Source organism: Pangasianodon hypophthalmus, chromosome 2, assembly GCF_027358585.1.
Source record: "Pangasianodon hypophthalmus isolate fPanHyp1 chromosome 2, fPanHyp1.pri, whole genome shotgun sequence".
In the NCBI taxonomy this organism is placed as follows: Eukaryota; Metazoa; Chordata; class Actinopteri; order Siluriformes; family Pangasiidae; genus Pangasianodon; species Pangasianodon hypophthalmus.
The window spans coordinates 31,518,433-31,536,132 of record NC_069711.1 but is presented as its reverse complement, the minus strand read 5'-3'; the positions used below and the strand labels follow the sequence as shown (position 1 = coordinate 31,536,132).

The window sequence follows — 17,700 nt, the reverse complement described above, 5'->3', positions numbered from 1 at the left end:
GAATGGATGGATGAATTAATTAATTGATGGATGGATGGGTGAATGAATGGATGGGTGAATGGATAGGTGGATGGATGGATGAATGGATAGGTGAATGGATGGATGGATGGATGGATGGATGGGTGAATGGATGGAGGAATGGATGGGTGAATGAATGAATGGATGGATGGATGGATGGATGGATGGAGGAATGGGTGGGTGAATAAATGAATGGATGGATGGATGGATGGTTGAATGGATGGATGAATGAATGAATGGATGGATGAATTAATTAATTAATGGATGGATGAATGAATGGATGGGTGAATGAATGGATGGATGGATGGATGGATGGATGGATGGATGGGTGAATGAATGGATGGATGGATGAATGAATGGATGGATAAATGGATAGGTGGATGGATGGATGAATGGATGGGTGAATGGATGGATGGAGGAATGGATGAATGGATGGGTGAATGGATAGGTGGATGGATGGATGAATGGATGGGTGAATGGATGGATGGATGGATGGATGGATGGAGGAATGGATGAATGGATGGATGGATGGATGGATGGGTGAATGGATGGATGGATGGATGGAGGAATGGATGAATGGATGGGTGAATGGATGGATGGAGGAATGGATGGATGGATGGATGGATGGATGGGTGAATGGATGGATGAATGGATGGGTGGATGGATTGATGGATGGATGGATGGATGGATGGATTGATGGATGGATGGATGGATGGGTGAATGGATGGAGGAATGGATGGGTGAATGAATGAATGAATGGATGGATGGGTGAATGGATGGGTGAATGGATGGATGGATGGGTGGATGGATGGGTGAATGGATGGATGGATGGATGGATGGGTGAATGGATGGATGGATGGATGGGTGAATGGATGGATGAATGGATGGATGGATGGATGGACAAATGAATGAATGATTTCTCCTACTTTGTTGGTGACCATGAAAGAAGTAAGAGTCACTCACTTCCTAAATCCCAGTCTAACCTCTGCTAAAACAAACAAACAAAAAAAAACCTCACCCTAAGCAGTAAAATAAGGCCTGATTTTCAAACACTGTCTGTTTGCACTTGACCAAAAAAAACCAAATAAATATTCTTTGTGATTTATTTACCCTTGGTGACCGCTTGACGGCGCTGTGATGTGGAGAAATAATCAAATCCACTGCAACTTGCCGTGAAGATCAAAGGCAAGAAGAGCGCAGATATGCGCGTCACAGAGGGTTACATTTCAAATAGCTCCTGATTGGATACTTAGTGCACTACATAGGGTGGTATTTAACCTCTCCGGAGTGCACTCGAGTAGGGATTCGGGAGAGATTTGAGACTCGGCTCTAATTTGTCTAGCGCTCGGCCTGTTCCACGGACAGTGCGCGTACTCGCGGGGGGAGCAGCTTGGTGTCTCGCATCGCATCGTGTCGTGTTGGAGGGTTTTTGCATGTAAACAAAACAGACCGAGAAACGCTAGATAGCTAAACGTTAGCTGTCCGAGTCGTTTTGTTTTTTTTTTTCAGACGTGTTTTATGTAGATGCGCTCTCATTGGCACGAATACACAACACACATCTCCATCAAATGTCACAAGTTAGTGAACTGTTCACTGGTTAATTAATTTCCAGGCGAAATCATGCAAAGCTGTGGTATGCTAAGCTAATTTCAGCTAAGATATGATATGCACATAGGCCTTACACTGAAGTTGAACTTCTAAACGGACTTTATAACTTGTCACATTTGCGCCAGGCCCGCACTTCCAGGGCCGTTTTGCATGAGGAAGTGAACTCAACACAGACAACCCAGGTGAGGAGCGTGGTTAATTTCTTTTGCATTTAATTCCTCTTATACATTTCAATCCTAAATAACCGTAAATAACTACATTTCCGTGATTAGTGAGCGTATTCAGCTTGCGCGAGACGATGTTAGGCTAGCTTAGCAAGCTATGTGTAGTCTCGCGCGACACTATAGCTAGCCTCGAAGATATTTAGCATAGCTGTAGCGGCTAGCTAACAAACCCTGACTGTCTGGGTTTCTGCTTTAATTAACAGTAAATTTAATTCAATAAGCACATACTGTATAAATAGCAAATATTAATATCCAAATATTAATATCTTTGATAAACCAGCCAGCTAGCTAAAGCTGCATTAGGAGCATGCTAGCGGTTTAGCAAGCTAACATGACGGACTGTCGATAACTAGCAAGCTGTTTAACTCTCCTGTAATTTAGCTGTATTTATATTCTAATTAATATTTCACACAGCTAAAATGCCAGTATAATAAATTTAATTTCTTAAGCTGTTAAACAATGAGTACGGTATGCTAGGTGGTTATGCTAGCTTGTGTATTAGCGTTAGTTTTCTTCCAGGCTAAACTGTTGTGTTTTTGTTTTTTTTTTTTGTTTTAATAATTGTGTTAATTCCTGGTTATAAAGTGTTAAGTTGTAGGTCTGGGTAATAAACTTTTATTTGTCACTTAGGTTTTTTTTGCAGTTGATGCGATTGACAGCACTTTAGCTACCACCATTTAGCATGCTAAGAAGCTAGCACCGGGCAAAAACTTTGACAGCAACTGAAGTCATGAGAAATATTTCTCCCTTCAACTTATCAGTGTTATCACTTTGTATCATTAAAGTTAAGGCAAGCCTCTACAGGTGAACATGATAGTATTTCTTTAAAGGTAGATACCACAGTCTGTCTGCCAGCTCATGTCACTGTCCCTTCATTTATGCAAATGAGACTTCTTCATCTAATTAATATGCAAATATGCATAAATTTGCATGCTTAGTCATTTTATTTATTTATTTATTTTAAACGTAGTCTTTTAATGTTGTTAGAATTAAAATATTAATTTCACCATGAATGCACTTTGATGAGAAAGACCTTTACAGAAAAGATTGTTGAAAAATAGTTTTATTTAGGGATGTATCGATACTGATACTGGAATCAGGTGTTAGTACTCATACTCGTAACCAAATGCTCCGATACCAACATCCGATACCACGAGTAATGATGACATTCTGTGCAAAGCAAAGCAGAAAACATAAAGAGGAACTGCTACAGCATCTTCCTACAATACAAATAGTTCTACAATCATCTTCGTACAATACAAGTGACCTGACGAAACACCTTTACAGCATCGAAACAGTGTCTTTAATAGAGTGTATGAGGGCGGACGAGCAGCTCGTATCATCGAGCGTGATCATTAAAAACGAGTACAGCGTGACTTGCATTGCACACACACAAAGCGACCCTTTAAGAAAGCTTGTTGCACGCAAGAGCACTTCATTTGTGCGAGCACTGAGCCACGCACACTCGTGAGACAAGCTGCAGTTCACGGTACTTTTCATGTTTAATCGCACTCTCTGTTAAAGATACTGTTTATATGACACAACATCTTAAACATAAAACTCAGCACGAGGAGTTCATTGCTTGCAGAGCAACAGGAACAGATAAATAAAAAAATTCCAGTGCTCCTGATTGCTTAATACTAAGTGTGTTTCATTTCAGTATCGGTATCAACAAGTACCAAAAAAAATGTACTCCTACTCAGTTTAGGAAAAAAAAAAAAAAAAAGATATCTATGGCTCTGTAATTTGTAAGAAAAAATAACGGCATTATCAGTAAAAATATCTAATGCAAGTCCAACAGTAATTAATGTTTTTGAAAATTCCCATTCAGTAGAATGTAATATTCTTTGGAATAGGAATGAACAAAAAAATTCATGAATGAAGGTCATCTAGAAACTGAAAATTCTGGGTTCTGAATATAAGGGGAAAATATTTTAAATTAACATAGTTTCCGCTGTAGTTAGTGGGGTTTATATGTTTTATAAAATAATTGACGTATATTAGAATGACACACAAATTGACAGATACGGTATAGCAGGAATCATGTGAAATATATTTATCAGCTTTTCAGGGAGATATATGACATAAGGGCCTTTTGCACCACTTTAGTTCCAGAACTAAATTTACAGCACTAAAGTACTGGGTCTGAACTATTTCCCAGTACCGTTTAAAGGGTTGCACTCGCACCGACAGCGGGCACTAGGAAGTGATGTAAGCCGGTCGACAGCGACGTCATACATACGAGTCGACGTATATGTAAAGCGAAATAAGTTGACACTATAGTATGTTTTCACGGCGTTTTTCGTACGCGTTTGGCCAATCAACATCTACTTACGTCACGGATAGTACCAGTTGTGCTGGTTAGACCCTGCTCCGGAGTAGGAGCTAATTTGGTTCTCGAAAAAGGCAGTCCGGTACTATAATCTCACCCAGTTCCGGAGGTGCGAAAACGCCAAAAAGTGGGTAGTTCCACAATTAGTTCAGGTACTATGAAAAGGTTCCCGCGGTGCGAAAGGCCCTATGATGTGATTGTGAAGTGGCTTGAAAGCCTTTAAGATTTTTTTAAGTTTCTGATAACGTGCTGGTCGCAGGGGCACAAAAACAATGAAATAGTTTTTTTTTTGTTGAGTTTTGATATTTTATTTCTACAGTTTATGATAAAGCAAGTTACAGAAGCAATTAATCCAAAAAAATGTAAAAAGTGACCAAAGTTGTCATTTCTACCTGTAGTGCCAGGCCTTAATGTTAAGTATTACATATAAAAAAAAAAATTAAAAAAAAAAGTTTATGTAGTTGAAATTACTTTAATTCAGTTTTTTTTGTTGAAGCAAGAATTCTTACACACATATACATTAGTGCAAATCTTTAAAAATGTGCTCTCTGTATGTAGGAGAAAGGAACCCATTTGATGGGCAAATCCTCTTTCCTGAACTCCTGGGGCGAAATCTGAGCAGTGATCATGGGTATGTACTAATTTCCTAATGCCGTCTCCATTGTTTTTCTGTTATTGCCAGATGATTTAAAAAAAAAAAGTGGTTGTGTTTCTCTCGACAGACGAACAGGAGGTTTTGAACTCGATCATGCAGGACCTGGCTGAACTGCAGCGCTCCAGCCGGTCAGCCATGCCTGATCTGGGGAAACCCAAAGCCTCGTCTCCCAAGAACCAGGTCTGTTGTTGTTGCCCAGTTGTCGTTTACTGAACACAGGTCCAAATCATTTAAAACCTCACAAGTGAAGAGTATTACAGTGAAAAACATGACAGATTTTGGGAAGTTCTAGATGATCGTATAACCATTTGTGGCTGTTCAGCACCATGCAAAGGCAGGGGAAGTATTTCCATACCTTGTTTTTAGTTAAGGGTAAAATAAAGGAAGTGATGGAATGAAAAGTATTGCCACTCACTTTGATACTTTAATGATGCTTTCTTCCTTACAGAATGATGTTCGGGTGAAGTTTGAGTACCGAGGAGAGAAGAGGTATTGACTTCATCTTATAAAGAATGTTATACATTCTCTGAAATGACATTCCTAAAATGTTGGGAAGTTAAATATGATACAAATGTAGTATTAATTAAAAAAAAAAAAAAAAACATTATTGAGAGAGGGGAAATTTGTGCACATACATCAAACTGCATCAATTTAGTCACAAAAGACACAAACTTTAGGCACGACAGAAGTCAGAGTACACACTGGCAGGCAGGAGCTGCAGCCAATCAGAGAGAGAGAGTAAGCAAAGTAAATGGACTGAGAGACTGAAAGACTCTATTATTACACTTTAAGAGGATTAATTTTTATGCTTTTATTGCTGAAGATGTATGCCGATATGCTTGTTTTTTTAAATTTGTTGAGACACTAGTGAATAATAATAGTCTGCTGATTTATCCTAGCTGTGGAGTTTGTATTGTTACTCAGTAGAGAAGTCGTTAAGGTTTAAAATTTCATGATAGCTGCAAGTGACTAATGGGAGGTGTTGGTGGATTTTTCAAATTCTTACATCCTGTAGCTTTAATGTCAGTGTGAAACAGAAATTCAAACACGTTTTTCCTTCCGCAATGTGATATATTTCTGAGTGAAAAGGCAGATTTGTGTGGATAGGGCTTTGGTTTTATTCATCAGATTTCACCAGATTTGATTGGCATGGGAAGAGTGAGCATTCCAAAATATGCGCGATAAACTAGCTTCTTTCTCCAGTTATCTGATTGACAGAATGAGATCACCGCTACTTCTTTGTTCTTTGAGCAAAAGATTTGTTTTTCCTGCAAACCAGCTAGTCATTTTGCAAACTGCCATGCAAATTTATACAAAAAAATGGATAGTCCTGCTGTCTTGGGCATTGCTCTCACTGCTAATTGGTGTATACAGGGTTTCCCAAAAGTCTCCATGCATAGGGGAAATCAACAAAATCTAACTTTATTTACAAAATGTTCTCTACCTTATTGCCTTTTTTTGTAAACACACACAGTCGTCTCTCCCACTCATGATGAACTCATGTTAGTAAATCTGGTATTATGCATGTAGTTGCATGTCCATCGCAGCCTTCCAATCTTCCCGATCCAGCCCTGTGAATGATTTCAGTACGTTCTTCTTTTGTCAAAGGCATTCTTAAAGGCTATCGGAAAATAATATATAATATAATATAAACTAAATATGAAAAGTTCTGGAAGACATTTTGCTAAAAAGTGTTCATTTCCCCTGTGTGTGGAGACTTTTGGGACACTCTGTAGATAATTTTTGTCTGTAGTTTTTGTTAGTGATGTAAAGGATGACGATGCTTCACAAGTGCAAGAATGGGTTATTAGTTGGTAATTGAAGTTCCAGTTTCCTATCTGAAGAAGTAAAGCTTCAGAAAGTCCCCTACCCGCTCTTACCATCAAGGAGTACATCTACTGATAAACTCTTTACATTTGTGATATATTTTAGATTACAGTTTGGTTTACACTAATATTTTACTCATTTATTTCTATTCGTTTTTGTTAATAATACATTGGAGCGGTTCTAGGAGATTTTTTGCTCTCTCCCAGCTGTTGACACACCTGTACTGATTATTCAGTGTTCATATTTCCTCTTTTTTGATATGCTGGAAGCTTGGAGAGAGCAAAAATGTGCAGTCTGTGGGTCTTTAAGGACCACTTTAGGAAATGCTGATACACAGAATAGATACAGTGTATTTAGCGTTCTGTATTTATATGATGAGAGTATGTTAAAACATTGCATAACAGTATTGTGTGTACATACTGTATACACATTATAATATGTTATAATTTACTTTTCTCTGTGGTGTTTCAGGATCCTGCAGTTTCCTCGACCTCTCAGGCTGGATGATCTGAGTGCCAAAGCTAAAGTGGCGTTTGGTCAAACGATGGACCTGCACTACACCAACAATGAGGTATCAGAAATCAGTGTGCATGTGTACGTCGGACTTCGTAGTTAGAACTGACCTGGCATCTTGCTCTGAGTACAGAAATAATTCTTATTATGCATGATAGGAACATAACGCAAAATCATTTTCAATGGAATAATGATTAATTTGCTACCCAGATTTTACTGAAATTAATCAGAAATGAACTGGTAGATGTAATACTTTTCCTCTTTTCTGTTTCACCCCTTCTTTTTATCCTTTCACTTTCTCTCTTCTGTCTCCTTCTTTGCACTGTCTCTGAACGCTCTCTCTCCCTCTCCCTCTCTCCCCTGTAGCTGGTGATTCCTTTAAGCACCCAAGATGATCTAGATAAGGCTGTTGAGCTGCTGGATCGCTCCGTCCACATGAAGAGTCTCAAGATACTGCTGGTGCTTCCAGCATCTTCTCAGGTCAGTCTGAGTTCATATAAAACTACTTTGTAGTTTTATAACTAATTTGCATAATCAGATCTTGTTAAATAATGTTTCACCCACTAGTGCTCATGGTACTTAATAGCAGTCCAGGTTTCTGGTTTCTTTATAAGCATAAGCGTCTTTATAAGCATAAGCGACCAGTTTAGGTTTCTTTATAAGCATAAGCGTCTCTACAGCTTGGTCATGATATACAGTGGATGTAGCAAAAATTAAGAATAGCATAAAAATAAGTTTCTAGAGAATTTGAATTTGCAGTCTAGAGCACATCCTTTAAGTGACACTGACACACATAAATAGTATTTATTCTCACTAATGTACATGAACACCCACATTAAAAAAATTCTGTTTTTAATGGTTATAATCAAATAATTTATTGTGGTTTTTTTTGTTTGTTTGTTTTTGTTTTTGTTTTTTTTAATTTACTTTATCAGAACTCCTTCTCCGGTATGAATATGTTGCTGACTCACGAGCATCTGGACAACACAGACAGGAAGAACATGCTGGCCCTGATAGGTCAGTCCTGAGTTTCTGTCTTCTTAATCTTCATGTTCTTTTGTTTTTTTTTTTTTTAAAGTGATGTCATGTACTCCATGTACAGTTAGTGACCTGATTGAATTAATCTGTATGGAAAATTATAGCTTCAGTCCGGTAAACGATTGCAGCCATGACTCAATATATCAATATAAAGTTGGGGCTGAGTTTGCTGACTGGGAGTTCTTAAGGTGAATTAAGATAAATGTGTCTTACTGACTACAATCGTTTTTCTCTTTTACAGTCTTGAACATTTCAAAGATTTCTTTCTTTCAGAGATGAGATTAAATTTAGTTAAATGGGATACAAACTGCTGTGTCTGTGCAGGCTCTCAATCGACAGACCGCAGCTCTCCTCCTCCAGGCTACATCCCTGATGCTCTGCAGCAGGTGGCCAGAAACGGCTCGTTCACCAGCATCAACAGCGAGGGAGAGTTCATACCTGAGAGCATGGACCAGGTGATGATACATTTATTGGCTTTTTGAATATAAAAAAAGCTTTAGCACCTGTTGGGATCAGGGAAAATAGCTGTGACACCTGTGTGTTTGCATGGATAGATGCTGGATCCACTGTCCATGAGCAGCCCTGAGAATTCAGCATCAGGCAGTTGTCCTTCATTGGATAGCCCTCTTGACAGGTATTTTTTAAAGTACAGACACACACACACACACACACAGATTTTAAGATGGGGCCTACGAATGACTTCATTTTCTAATCATACAGTGATACCTATCCTAAATCCCGCATGCCCCGAGCTCAGAGTTACCCAGACAACCATCAGGACTTTCCAGGTAAGCATTTAAAAAAACAAAAAAAAGCATTGAGCTAACAGAATTCTCCTTTTAGATCTGTTATAACATAGTTGTAAAAGAGGAATAATTTAACGTCTCCCTGTTTCAGAATGTGACATTCCAGTGTTTGAGAAGTCAGGGAAAGGCGGTACGTATCCACGGAGATACCCCATCCCCTTTGGTCTGCAGGACTACAGTGATGGTGAGGGAACATTTACTTACTTACTTTAATGCAAATAACGTTAATGTTGCTATCGTTATTACTTACGTTGAGCAGTTATATTACTGGAGAAGGGCTTCTTACATCCATCATAAGTAGTTAATTTTAAGATGTTTACAACAGTATGAAATCACTGGCTCTAGTAAAAGTTGGAGTGAAATTGAGATTTGAAACTGAAACTGTGAGATCTTCTTTAAGTTTCTTGAAGGTCTGTAGTGTCTTAAGAGACTTTCGATGAGCAGCTGCTTAAGAAGTGCATAGATACCTAATAAAACATTAGACAATGATAATTTGTCTGTTGGTCCATGACTGTGTCTGTAAAGTTTTATTTCTCTGTTCCTCACTGCAGGACGTAAGACGTTTCCACGAGCAAGGCGAACACAGGGTCACGGCTTCCGCTCTCCCATGAGTTTCAGCCCGACAGACCAGAGCCCGAGCACCAGCAGCGGCAGCAGCATCTTCTCGCCTGAGCTGGAAGAGCCAGGTCGTCGCCGCCGTGGCAGCGATATCGAGCCCAACCCCAGCACCAACCCAACACTCTCCGTCATGGACATCAGCCCCCCTAGTCGCTGTATGTTTGATAAATTGAAAAATTCCCTGGTTAAAGGAATACAATTTTTCATTCTAATTTATGCAGATTTTGTGTGATTATCACAGACACACGAGCCTTTTGCCATGTTGTGTTGATCTAATGTAGATGCAGATATGACAGATGAAACATGGACATTTCACTAAGTGTATGTCTGTGTGTGTCTGTTTGTACGTGTAGCTCCTCGTGCCCCCACAAACTGGCGCCTGGGAAAGCTTCTGGGTCAGGGAGGATTTGGTCGGGTCTTCCTCTGTTACGATGCTGACACGGGCAGAGAACTCGCCGTCAAACAAGTCCAGTTCGACCCAGACAGCCCGGAAACCAGCAAGGTTAGAGTTAAACACATTCAGTATTTGTGCAATGTGAATAACAATGTTTATAATTTACTCTACAGAGTAACAGGGGCTTGTATAAGTATTCACTGCATAAGTACTTGGTTGCTTCTCTGACTAATCCCCATTTTAACCTGGTCACTGATCAGTCATTACCTTTGAATATTACGGGATATTTTGTGTAAATCTGTAGCATATTTTTAGTTAATTTAGTAATAATTTCAGTTTCATGTTGGAACACTACAAAATGTGGAAAAGTCCACAGGAGGCGAATATTTATGCAAGCCCTATATGTATGTGTGCGTATTTATACACACGATAATTTCTCTTGTATATGCATCATGTGTTGGTCTTTTTACGTGTTAAGGAGGTGAGTGCGTTGGAGTGTGAGATCCAGCTCCTGAAGAATCTTTTTCATGAACGCATAGTCCAGTACTACGGCTGCCTGCGGGACACACATGAAAGAACTCTGTCTATCTTCATGGAGTACATGCCTGGGGTAAAACACAAAATCTTTTACACCATCTGAAGCCTAACCTTGTTAAATACCTTCCTCTGAGATGTGATGTTTATGTGTTTGTGTTCTCAGGGATCAATTAAAGACCAGCTTAAGTCTTATGGCGCCCTGACAGAAAATGTCACCCGTAAATACACGCGGCAGATCTTGGAAGGAGTTTGTTACCTGCACAGCAACATGATTGTACACAGAGACATCAAAGGTGAGAACTTAAGACACACACACACACACACAGCTCTCACGTAACAGATAAGGGTAGAAGGGTTCTGCTCACTTTTCACAAGCCAGTCATGAATTAGCATTATGAACATAATTTCACACTAATTGGTAGCTCTCATTCACTGTAAGCAATGTTTGGTTATTTATTTACTAAAGTCCTTGCCCTGGTTTGTTGCTAATACTTTCTTCCATTTGTTTTTGCTGTGTTTTTCTTGCTTGCCTTTTTTTTCTGCCAGGTGCCAACATCCTGAGAGATTCAGCTGGGAATGTGAAGCTAGGTGACTTCGGGGCAAGTCGTCGGCTGCAGACCATCTGTCTGTCAGGAACGGGTATAAAGTCAGTGACAGGAACACCATACTGGATGAGCCCGGAGGTCATAAGTGGAGAAGGCTATGGAAGGAAAGCTGATATATGGTAAGATATGGTGACGATACCTATAACGTGTATGGCAGTATAAAGTCAAAGCAACTGGACTTGTTGTAAAGTAATTTAAGGACTTCACTGCAAAGAACATCAAGGTTATTGCATCCATAAATGCATTTGCCTTGACTTATTAATACTAGGCATTTTGAAATGACCCAAATTACGAAACCTTTCATAGACCAGTACTTAGACTACCTACACCTGAGATCACTCCTGTCTTTAGAACACTGTTCTTTGCTGCTTAAGCCAGCGGTTCTCAAACTGAGAGCTCTGGCCACAAGGGGGCACCAAAGAAGCTGCAGGAAAGTCCCACAAATTGTTTCCCAGAACTCAGAGTGTAACTCAGAGTGTTTTTATGGGTGACAGTGTTAGCCTGTGGTGAGAAAAGCTTACAATGCTGTAAAAGTTAAAAAGCTGTAATGACTGAGCTCATTGGGTAAAATAACTTTACTATTACTCCTCAAATAAACTATATCTATATCTAGCTACTATTTGTTTTGTGTGACTTCACATGAAATTTTTTCCTTTGTTTCTCTGTCATTTTTTAACTGACATTTCATGACCTTTTTTTTTTTTTTACATTTATGTTTAGAATAGAAGTTACACCAGTACACTGTTTTAGTGCTCTGGTGACAGACGTTTTAGAAAGACAATGAGACAGAAACCCTCTGTGGATGAGAACTTTACGTAATGATTAACAGTGTTTGTCTCTTATCTCTGCAGGAGTGTCGGCTGCACCGTAGTTGAAATGCTAACCCAGCGGCCTCCTTGGGCGGAGTTCGAGGCGATGGCAGCCATCTTCAAAATCGCAACTCAACCGACTAACCCTACACTCCCAGCTCATGTGTCTGACCACTGCCGTGACTTCCTGAAACGCATTTTTGTGGAAACAAAACAACGGCCAGCTGCTGAAGACTTATTACGGCATTTTTTTGTTCACTAACCCCTTCCTGCCTTCAATCACTGAACGATTAGAGACAACCCTAAGTGTCTGCCCTTTTCTACACTTCGCCCAGTCTGCTGTAGAGCGCTCCCATTGGACCAGAGAGAATGGGGTGTGGCTTAGCAGAAAGGGGCTTATTGCCTCTGTTGGTGGAGGATAGCATTTGGGAGCAGCTTGATTCTGTATGAAAACATTGCACCTTAATTTCACTCAGGGGTAAGTACCCCTAAAGACTAAAGGAGTTTTGTTATTGTAGATTTTTCTTTCTTTTGAGTTATGCGAATTTGGACTAGGAGGCTAAGCTCCAGGGAGTCTCGTCAGCTTCTAGGCTCGTGGGATGAATCTGAGAGGCTATCTTGTTCCAACACGACCCAGAATGTACTGTCAAGCCCAGGAGAGGGCTGGTGTGCCATCAAGCTGCTAAAAAAAAAGGCAAATCTAAGGAAAAAAAAAAAAAAATCAGACCGCAGGGTGTTGGGACTCCAGCGTTACTCCTCTAAGTTCTCGTTCTCTTGCACATTTAGTACAGACCACAGACACACACTCACACTTTCATCAACATCTATACTGTAGATTTTATCACTCACTATGCTGTACAAATGTTAGGTTTTGCTGTATCTCTGTCTCCCTCGCCGTGTTCACGGTTTATCAGAGAGTGCCACTATTTTTGAGCTGTAGGGTCAAGCAGGATTGTGATTCATTTGTTCCACTTTATGACGCAATTAATGTTGCTTTTGCTTTGTGCCTTTTTGGTTTGTGGAAACAGTTTTGTGAGTCTGTGCTCCCACACCGAGTGATACAAATCTCTAGAAGTCTACTCCTTCTCTTATTTTCTGCTTCATTAACAAACTGACTCCAGGTCAGTTCCTTAAGCACTCCTTTGCCTTCCCGTAACACAGTGCCGTAATCTTCAGTGTGAACTGGGGTCATCTTAGAAACACATTAATTCCTAAAAGCCAAAAACCCAGAACACACACACTGGGGTTGGTGCCTAGTGATTAGAATCATGCCTTTAAAGGAAAAATCCACCCTGAATGACTTGCATATTCATTTTTAAAAACATCTTCAATGGCATTTAAGATTTATTTTGTAATGTTGACTTTTTATTTAAACTTCGTTCACATGATGGCCTATTTTCACTTAACTTTTCACTGCGTATCCCACAATGCCATTTAACTACTTACTGGTGGTGGCATCACTGGGATTTAGCCCTTGCTTCATCTCTACCTAAAGAGAGCAGTGCAGTGGCGCTTTAATCCTTTAGTCTGTCCAGCTCTCTCACCTCCAGATCTGTTCACTTTGCTCAGACAGATCAGCTTCCAAAGCTTCAACTTTCATGCTTTCATCGCCGTCAGTGCCAGCACATCCGTCATCTCAAAGATCGCTAACTAGCTGCTGCCGTAACTCGGCACAACTGAGTCATATTTTACCTGCATTGCATTGTGTGACTTTGTATCTACTGTTTGCAGCAACATCGCCACTATTTCTATGTTGGAAGAAAAGAAGCTCTTGCTCTTTGCTAAACCAGACCATAATTTTAGCGACCTTTGAGGTCACTGAACATTGTTCTCCAGTTAAACATCATTGTAAGTGCACTAGCACTGTCTCCCTGTGACATCAGAGTGACACATAATCATGATCTTCTCACAGGAATAACGAAAATACAGCACCAGTGTACAAATTAGCACCAGAGTCTTTTAAACACGAATCAAATATTTCAGTATAAACATATGTGATGTGTTTTAGAGTGGAGTTTTCCTTTAACAGCAGTGTGAATGTTATTTATTTGAAATTGATGATGGACTGAATACACAAAAGGCTTGGTTAGATTACAATTTATCTATATGCGTTTAATTGCCATGTTTTGGAGCCAGCAGAATTCTATAGTATTATTTACATCCTTTTTTTTTTTTTTTTTTTTTTACAGTACCATAAGATATGAAGAAAAAATTATGAAATTTTATTCAAGATTTGATTTCAGTGTTTTTTCATTATAAAGCAGACCTCAGAACGCCCAACGTGAATTCAAGTTCTCATTAATGCTCAACAGTACTTGACCATCTTTGTAACCGTTTTTAACTGAAACTGACCTCACTATCCCACAATCGTCTTGAGACAGGTATTCTTTTTTTTTTTTTTTTTTTTTTAAATTAAAAAGCTTATCTTATTAATCCATAACCCACACTTGCACACACTACTGCAGCATGCTTAGTGTCTTAGCTTGCCTTTTGTTTGCAGAAGTGTAGATCAATGTTATGTCAGATTAGAAATGCGTCCGCTTTTCCTTTACGATACAGCAGTGCCTAGGTTTTGGTCATTTACGTAACTTTCTCTTTGGTACCTTTTTATGTCCTGGGTCTTGGCACAGCTCTTTGGCATCAGATTGTTTAGACTGTTTACAACGCCATTGAATTTTCCTAATGAGCTCAGCCTTTTAACAAAGTACAGAATCAAATTAAATTGAAGTGAAATGAAGTGATGTTTTGCCTGTGGGCCCTGACTGATCTGAACTGAACTCCCCATGGATGGAAACCAGTGCCCATGTTTATGTGCAGACATTTTTACAAATCCAAACCAATTATTTATTTATTTACGCAACAGTCGGTTAAATCTCCTTGTACATGTGTGTTACATGTAATCTCTTCCAAATTTATTATTACAGTAACAGTGAGACCCTTTTAAATTTCTTCAGTGTGACAAAGGTCTTTTTTTTCCATTTGTGGTGAAGATTTTAGTTACATTAATGTTTGCATGTAAACATGGCACTTGATCAATAATCCATTTCCCCCTCATATACGGCTGTGATATAAAAACAAAAAACAAACATGAACTTTAATGTGAATGCACATTAGGTACTTGGTTTTTAATAGGAAGAGTTATTTTACTGTTAGTAACGTCTGGAAGCTGAATCTGACAGGTTGCTTAAATAGCTGCTGGTTTTTTGGTCACATATTTGGACTTAACTACGTTAAAAGGAAATGGCGGATGTGTATTGGACACGATCTGTTTTGTCATTAACGGTGAAGTGATGGTACGTGTTTGCTCGCCGATCTTTCAGTAGTGGTTTATTGTATATAGAACAGTACTGAAGGGCATCACCTCAAAAGCAGTTATACTTAGCCTGATGAAAACATGGCATCGGCTTGGCACTAAGGTGCTGTTTTTTTGTGTGTGAAAGCGACTTTAATGAATTTGTAAGCTGTAGAGACTCTGCTTGTAGTAGTTGTGATGTTCCACTGGCGCTGTATAGTGTGGATCAGAATGCTGCCATGTAGATGGCTCAGTATTGACAAGAACCACAAAAAAAAAGAAAAGAAACAATAAAAGCCTCTGGGCTGGTGCTTTAAAAAAGCCTCTCGAGAGCCGTTAATGATTAAGATGCAACCGTTTCACTCCAAATGATGTTTACAGTTTTTGTACTCTAGATTCTTCTGTTTACTGTTATAGACTCAGAGAGCCTGTCGTTAGGTCGTTCAAATTCATTTGTGTAACTACATCGACACCCTCAGTCAGGTTAATGCAAGGTCAGGTACAGATCACCAATCCCCCCCCCAGACCCCCCGGAGTAGTAACAATTGGTACGTCCCGGTTCTCTGAGCCAAGAGCACTTTTTTTTATTGCTATACTGCGTTCCATGTTGTGCTTAGCCATGTATCTCAAAGTCAAAAGGTCAGAATTTGAAAGTACTCTTGTTTGTTTAGGTTTAAGGTTTAATTGAAACACAGTTTCAAGTTTTCTGTTTAAACTAACTTGACCTGAAATGGAAAGAAAGCATTATTCAGTGTCTGTTAGCGTACTTGGTGTGCAGGCGTTTGTAACGTATGCACAATTGTACAATCGTCTGTCCTTTTGATGTTGAAATTTTTGCACATTTTTGAGACCATAATTTGTACACTGATTTTAATACTTTTGGCAGTGAATGTTTGGCACATTGTGTGTGTGTGTGTGTGTTTGTGAGAGTGTGTAAGAGTGTGTGAATGCTTTTGATTGTATGTAGAGACAGGGAACAGTAGGATTCTCTGACATGGTGTGGTAGGAAGAGCCGAGCTCATGCAGGAATGTATTGCTCGAATTATAGGTGAAACTGTTCATGTGTTTGCTTGTACTTCTGCATTCTTGTGTATCTTGATGAAATGCAGCCTACAGGATTTAACAAGCCACCGCCATGATGATGTTGTTGTTCCACCTTCGACACTTTCTAACAACTCATTCCTAATCACCATCTAAGCTTCACTTAACTAATAAGACAGGCTTTCTAATGAAGTTCGTTGTGCCACTGCTGCCACTCCTGAATGCACTTTTTGTATGGGTGTGTGTGTGTGTGTGTGTGTGTGTGTGTGTGTGTGTGTGTGTGTGTGTGTGTGTATGTTTGTGTGTGTGTGTCAGGCCTTTTTCTGATTTGAGTATTGCCAGTGCAAAGAGCACTGTGCTCAATGCCTTGCGCTTTTGACTACACAACTGAAAAGAAAAAAAAATAAATAAAATTAACCAAAAGGGAAAAAAAACAACCAAAAAATTATTTAAAAAAATAAATAAATAAAAAAGATTTTCTCTTTTCGACAGAGTTCACTTATCTGACTCAAAACTCTCTTGTCTGCTTTGTCTATGGTACGAGAAAGCCATGTTTATAATTCAATTTGGTTTGTGACCAATAAGCCTGTTTATATCAAATCTGTATATCAGTGCTACGCATAATTTGTTTATATATATATATATATATATATATATATATATATATATATATATATATATATATATATATATATATATATATATATATATTTTATTTTTTTTCTTTTTTTAAAACTCAAGATTATATGCATGATAGGCATTCGAATGGCCCAATGAGGTTGTGACCTGCTGTGAAAGCAGAGCTGATTGGACAATTTGCTGGACATCATGAGATTGCCTGTAAACGGCTGGCACTTTGTATAGTGTTGCTAATAATGATGATAATGAAAATAATAATAAAAAAGATATTTATTTCACTTTTTTTGTGCTCCTGGTTTTAATTTAAAACAAAAACCAAGTTTGTCTCAGGTTTGTTTCTAATTAGGTGAGTATTTCATACTGCAAAATAGTGCCCTTGTATTCATTCTCTGTGTATATCAGACGATTTACATTTAAATTGTAGGAACATTTAAAACATTTTGCTCTTAGTGCTGTGTCTCAGTTTAAATAATGTATTCTGACAACATTAAGGACTGTCAACTTTGTAACTAAATCATTATCTTGCCTATTGTTTATATATATTTTTTCTTTTTTTAATAAGTTGACAAAAACCTATTACCTGCAAACAACCACTCAACAATTCAATACAACAAATAAACACATTTATAAACCATTACATTTTCCCCAAGACATCTTTCAAAACACCATGGTTTTATTCCAAATCAATTTTAACTTTTTCTGTTTTTGTCCGTGTGTCTTTGAGCAATAACACCACATGGCTCA

At 38.8% G+C, this 17,700-nt stretch overlaps 1 protein-coding gene across 1 annotated transcript; it reads left to right on the top strand.

Moving 5' to 3' along the window:
* Positions 1-1,255: 1,255 nt before the first annotated feature.
* map3k2 (mitogen-activated protein kinase kinase kinase 2) lies at positions 1,256-16,935 on the top strand. Its single transcript, XM_053229209.1, has 17 exons — positions 1,256-1,808; positions 4,741-4,813; positions 4,905-5,017; positions 5,286-5,326; positions 7,136-7,235; positions 7,544-7,657; positions 8,113-8,194; positions 8,540-8,670; positions 8,770-8,849; positions 8,936-9,003; positions 9,113-9,205; positions 9,573-9,794; positions 9,993-10,141; positions 10,512-10,643; positions 10,734-10,863; positions 11,117-11,294; positions 12,027-16,935. Exons 2-17 carry the CDS (start codon positions 4,810-4,812, stop codon positions 12,244-12,246), a joined length of 1,857 nt encoding a protein of 618 aa, XP_053085184.1. The 5' UTR covers positions 1,256-1,808; positions 4,741-4,809; the 3' UTR covers positions 12,247-16,935.
* Positions 16,936-17,700: the final 765 nt, after the last annotated feature.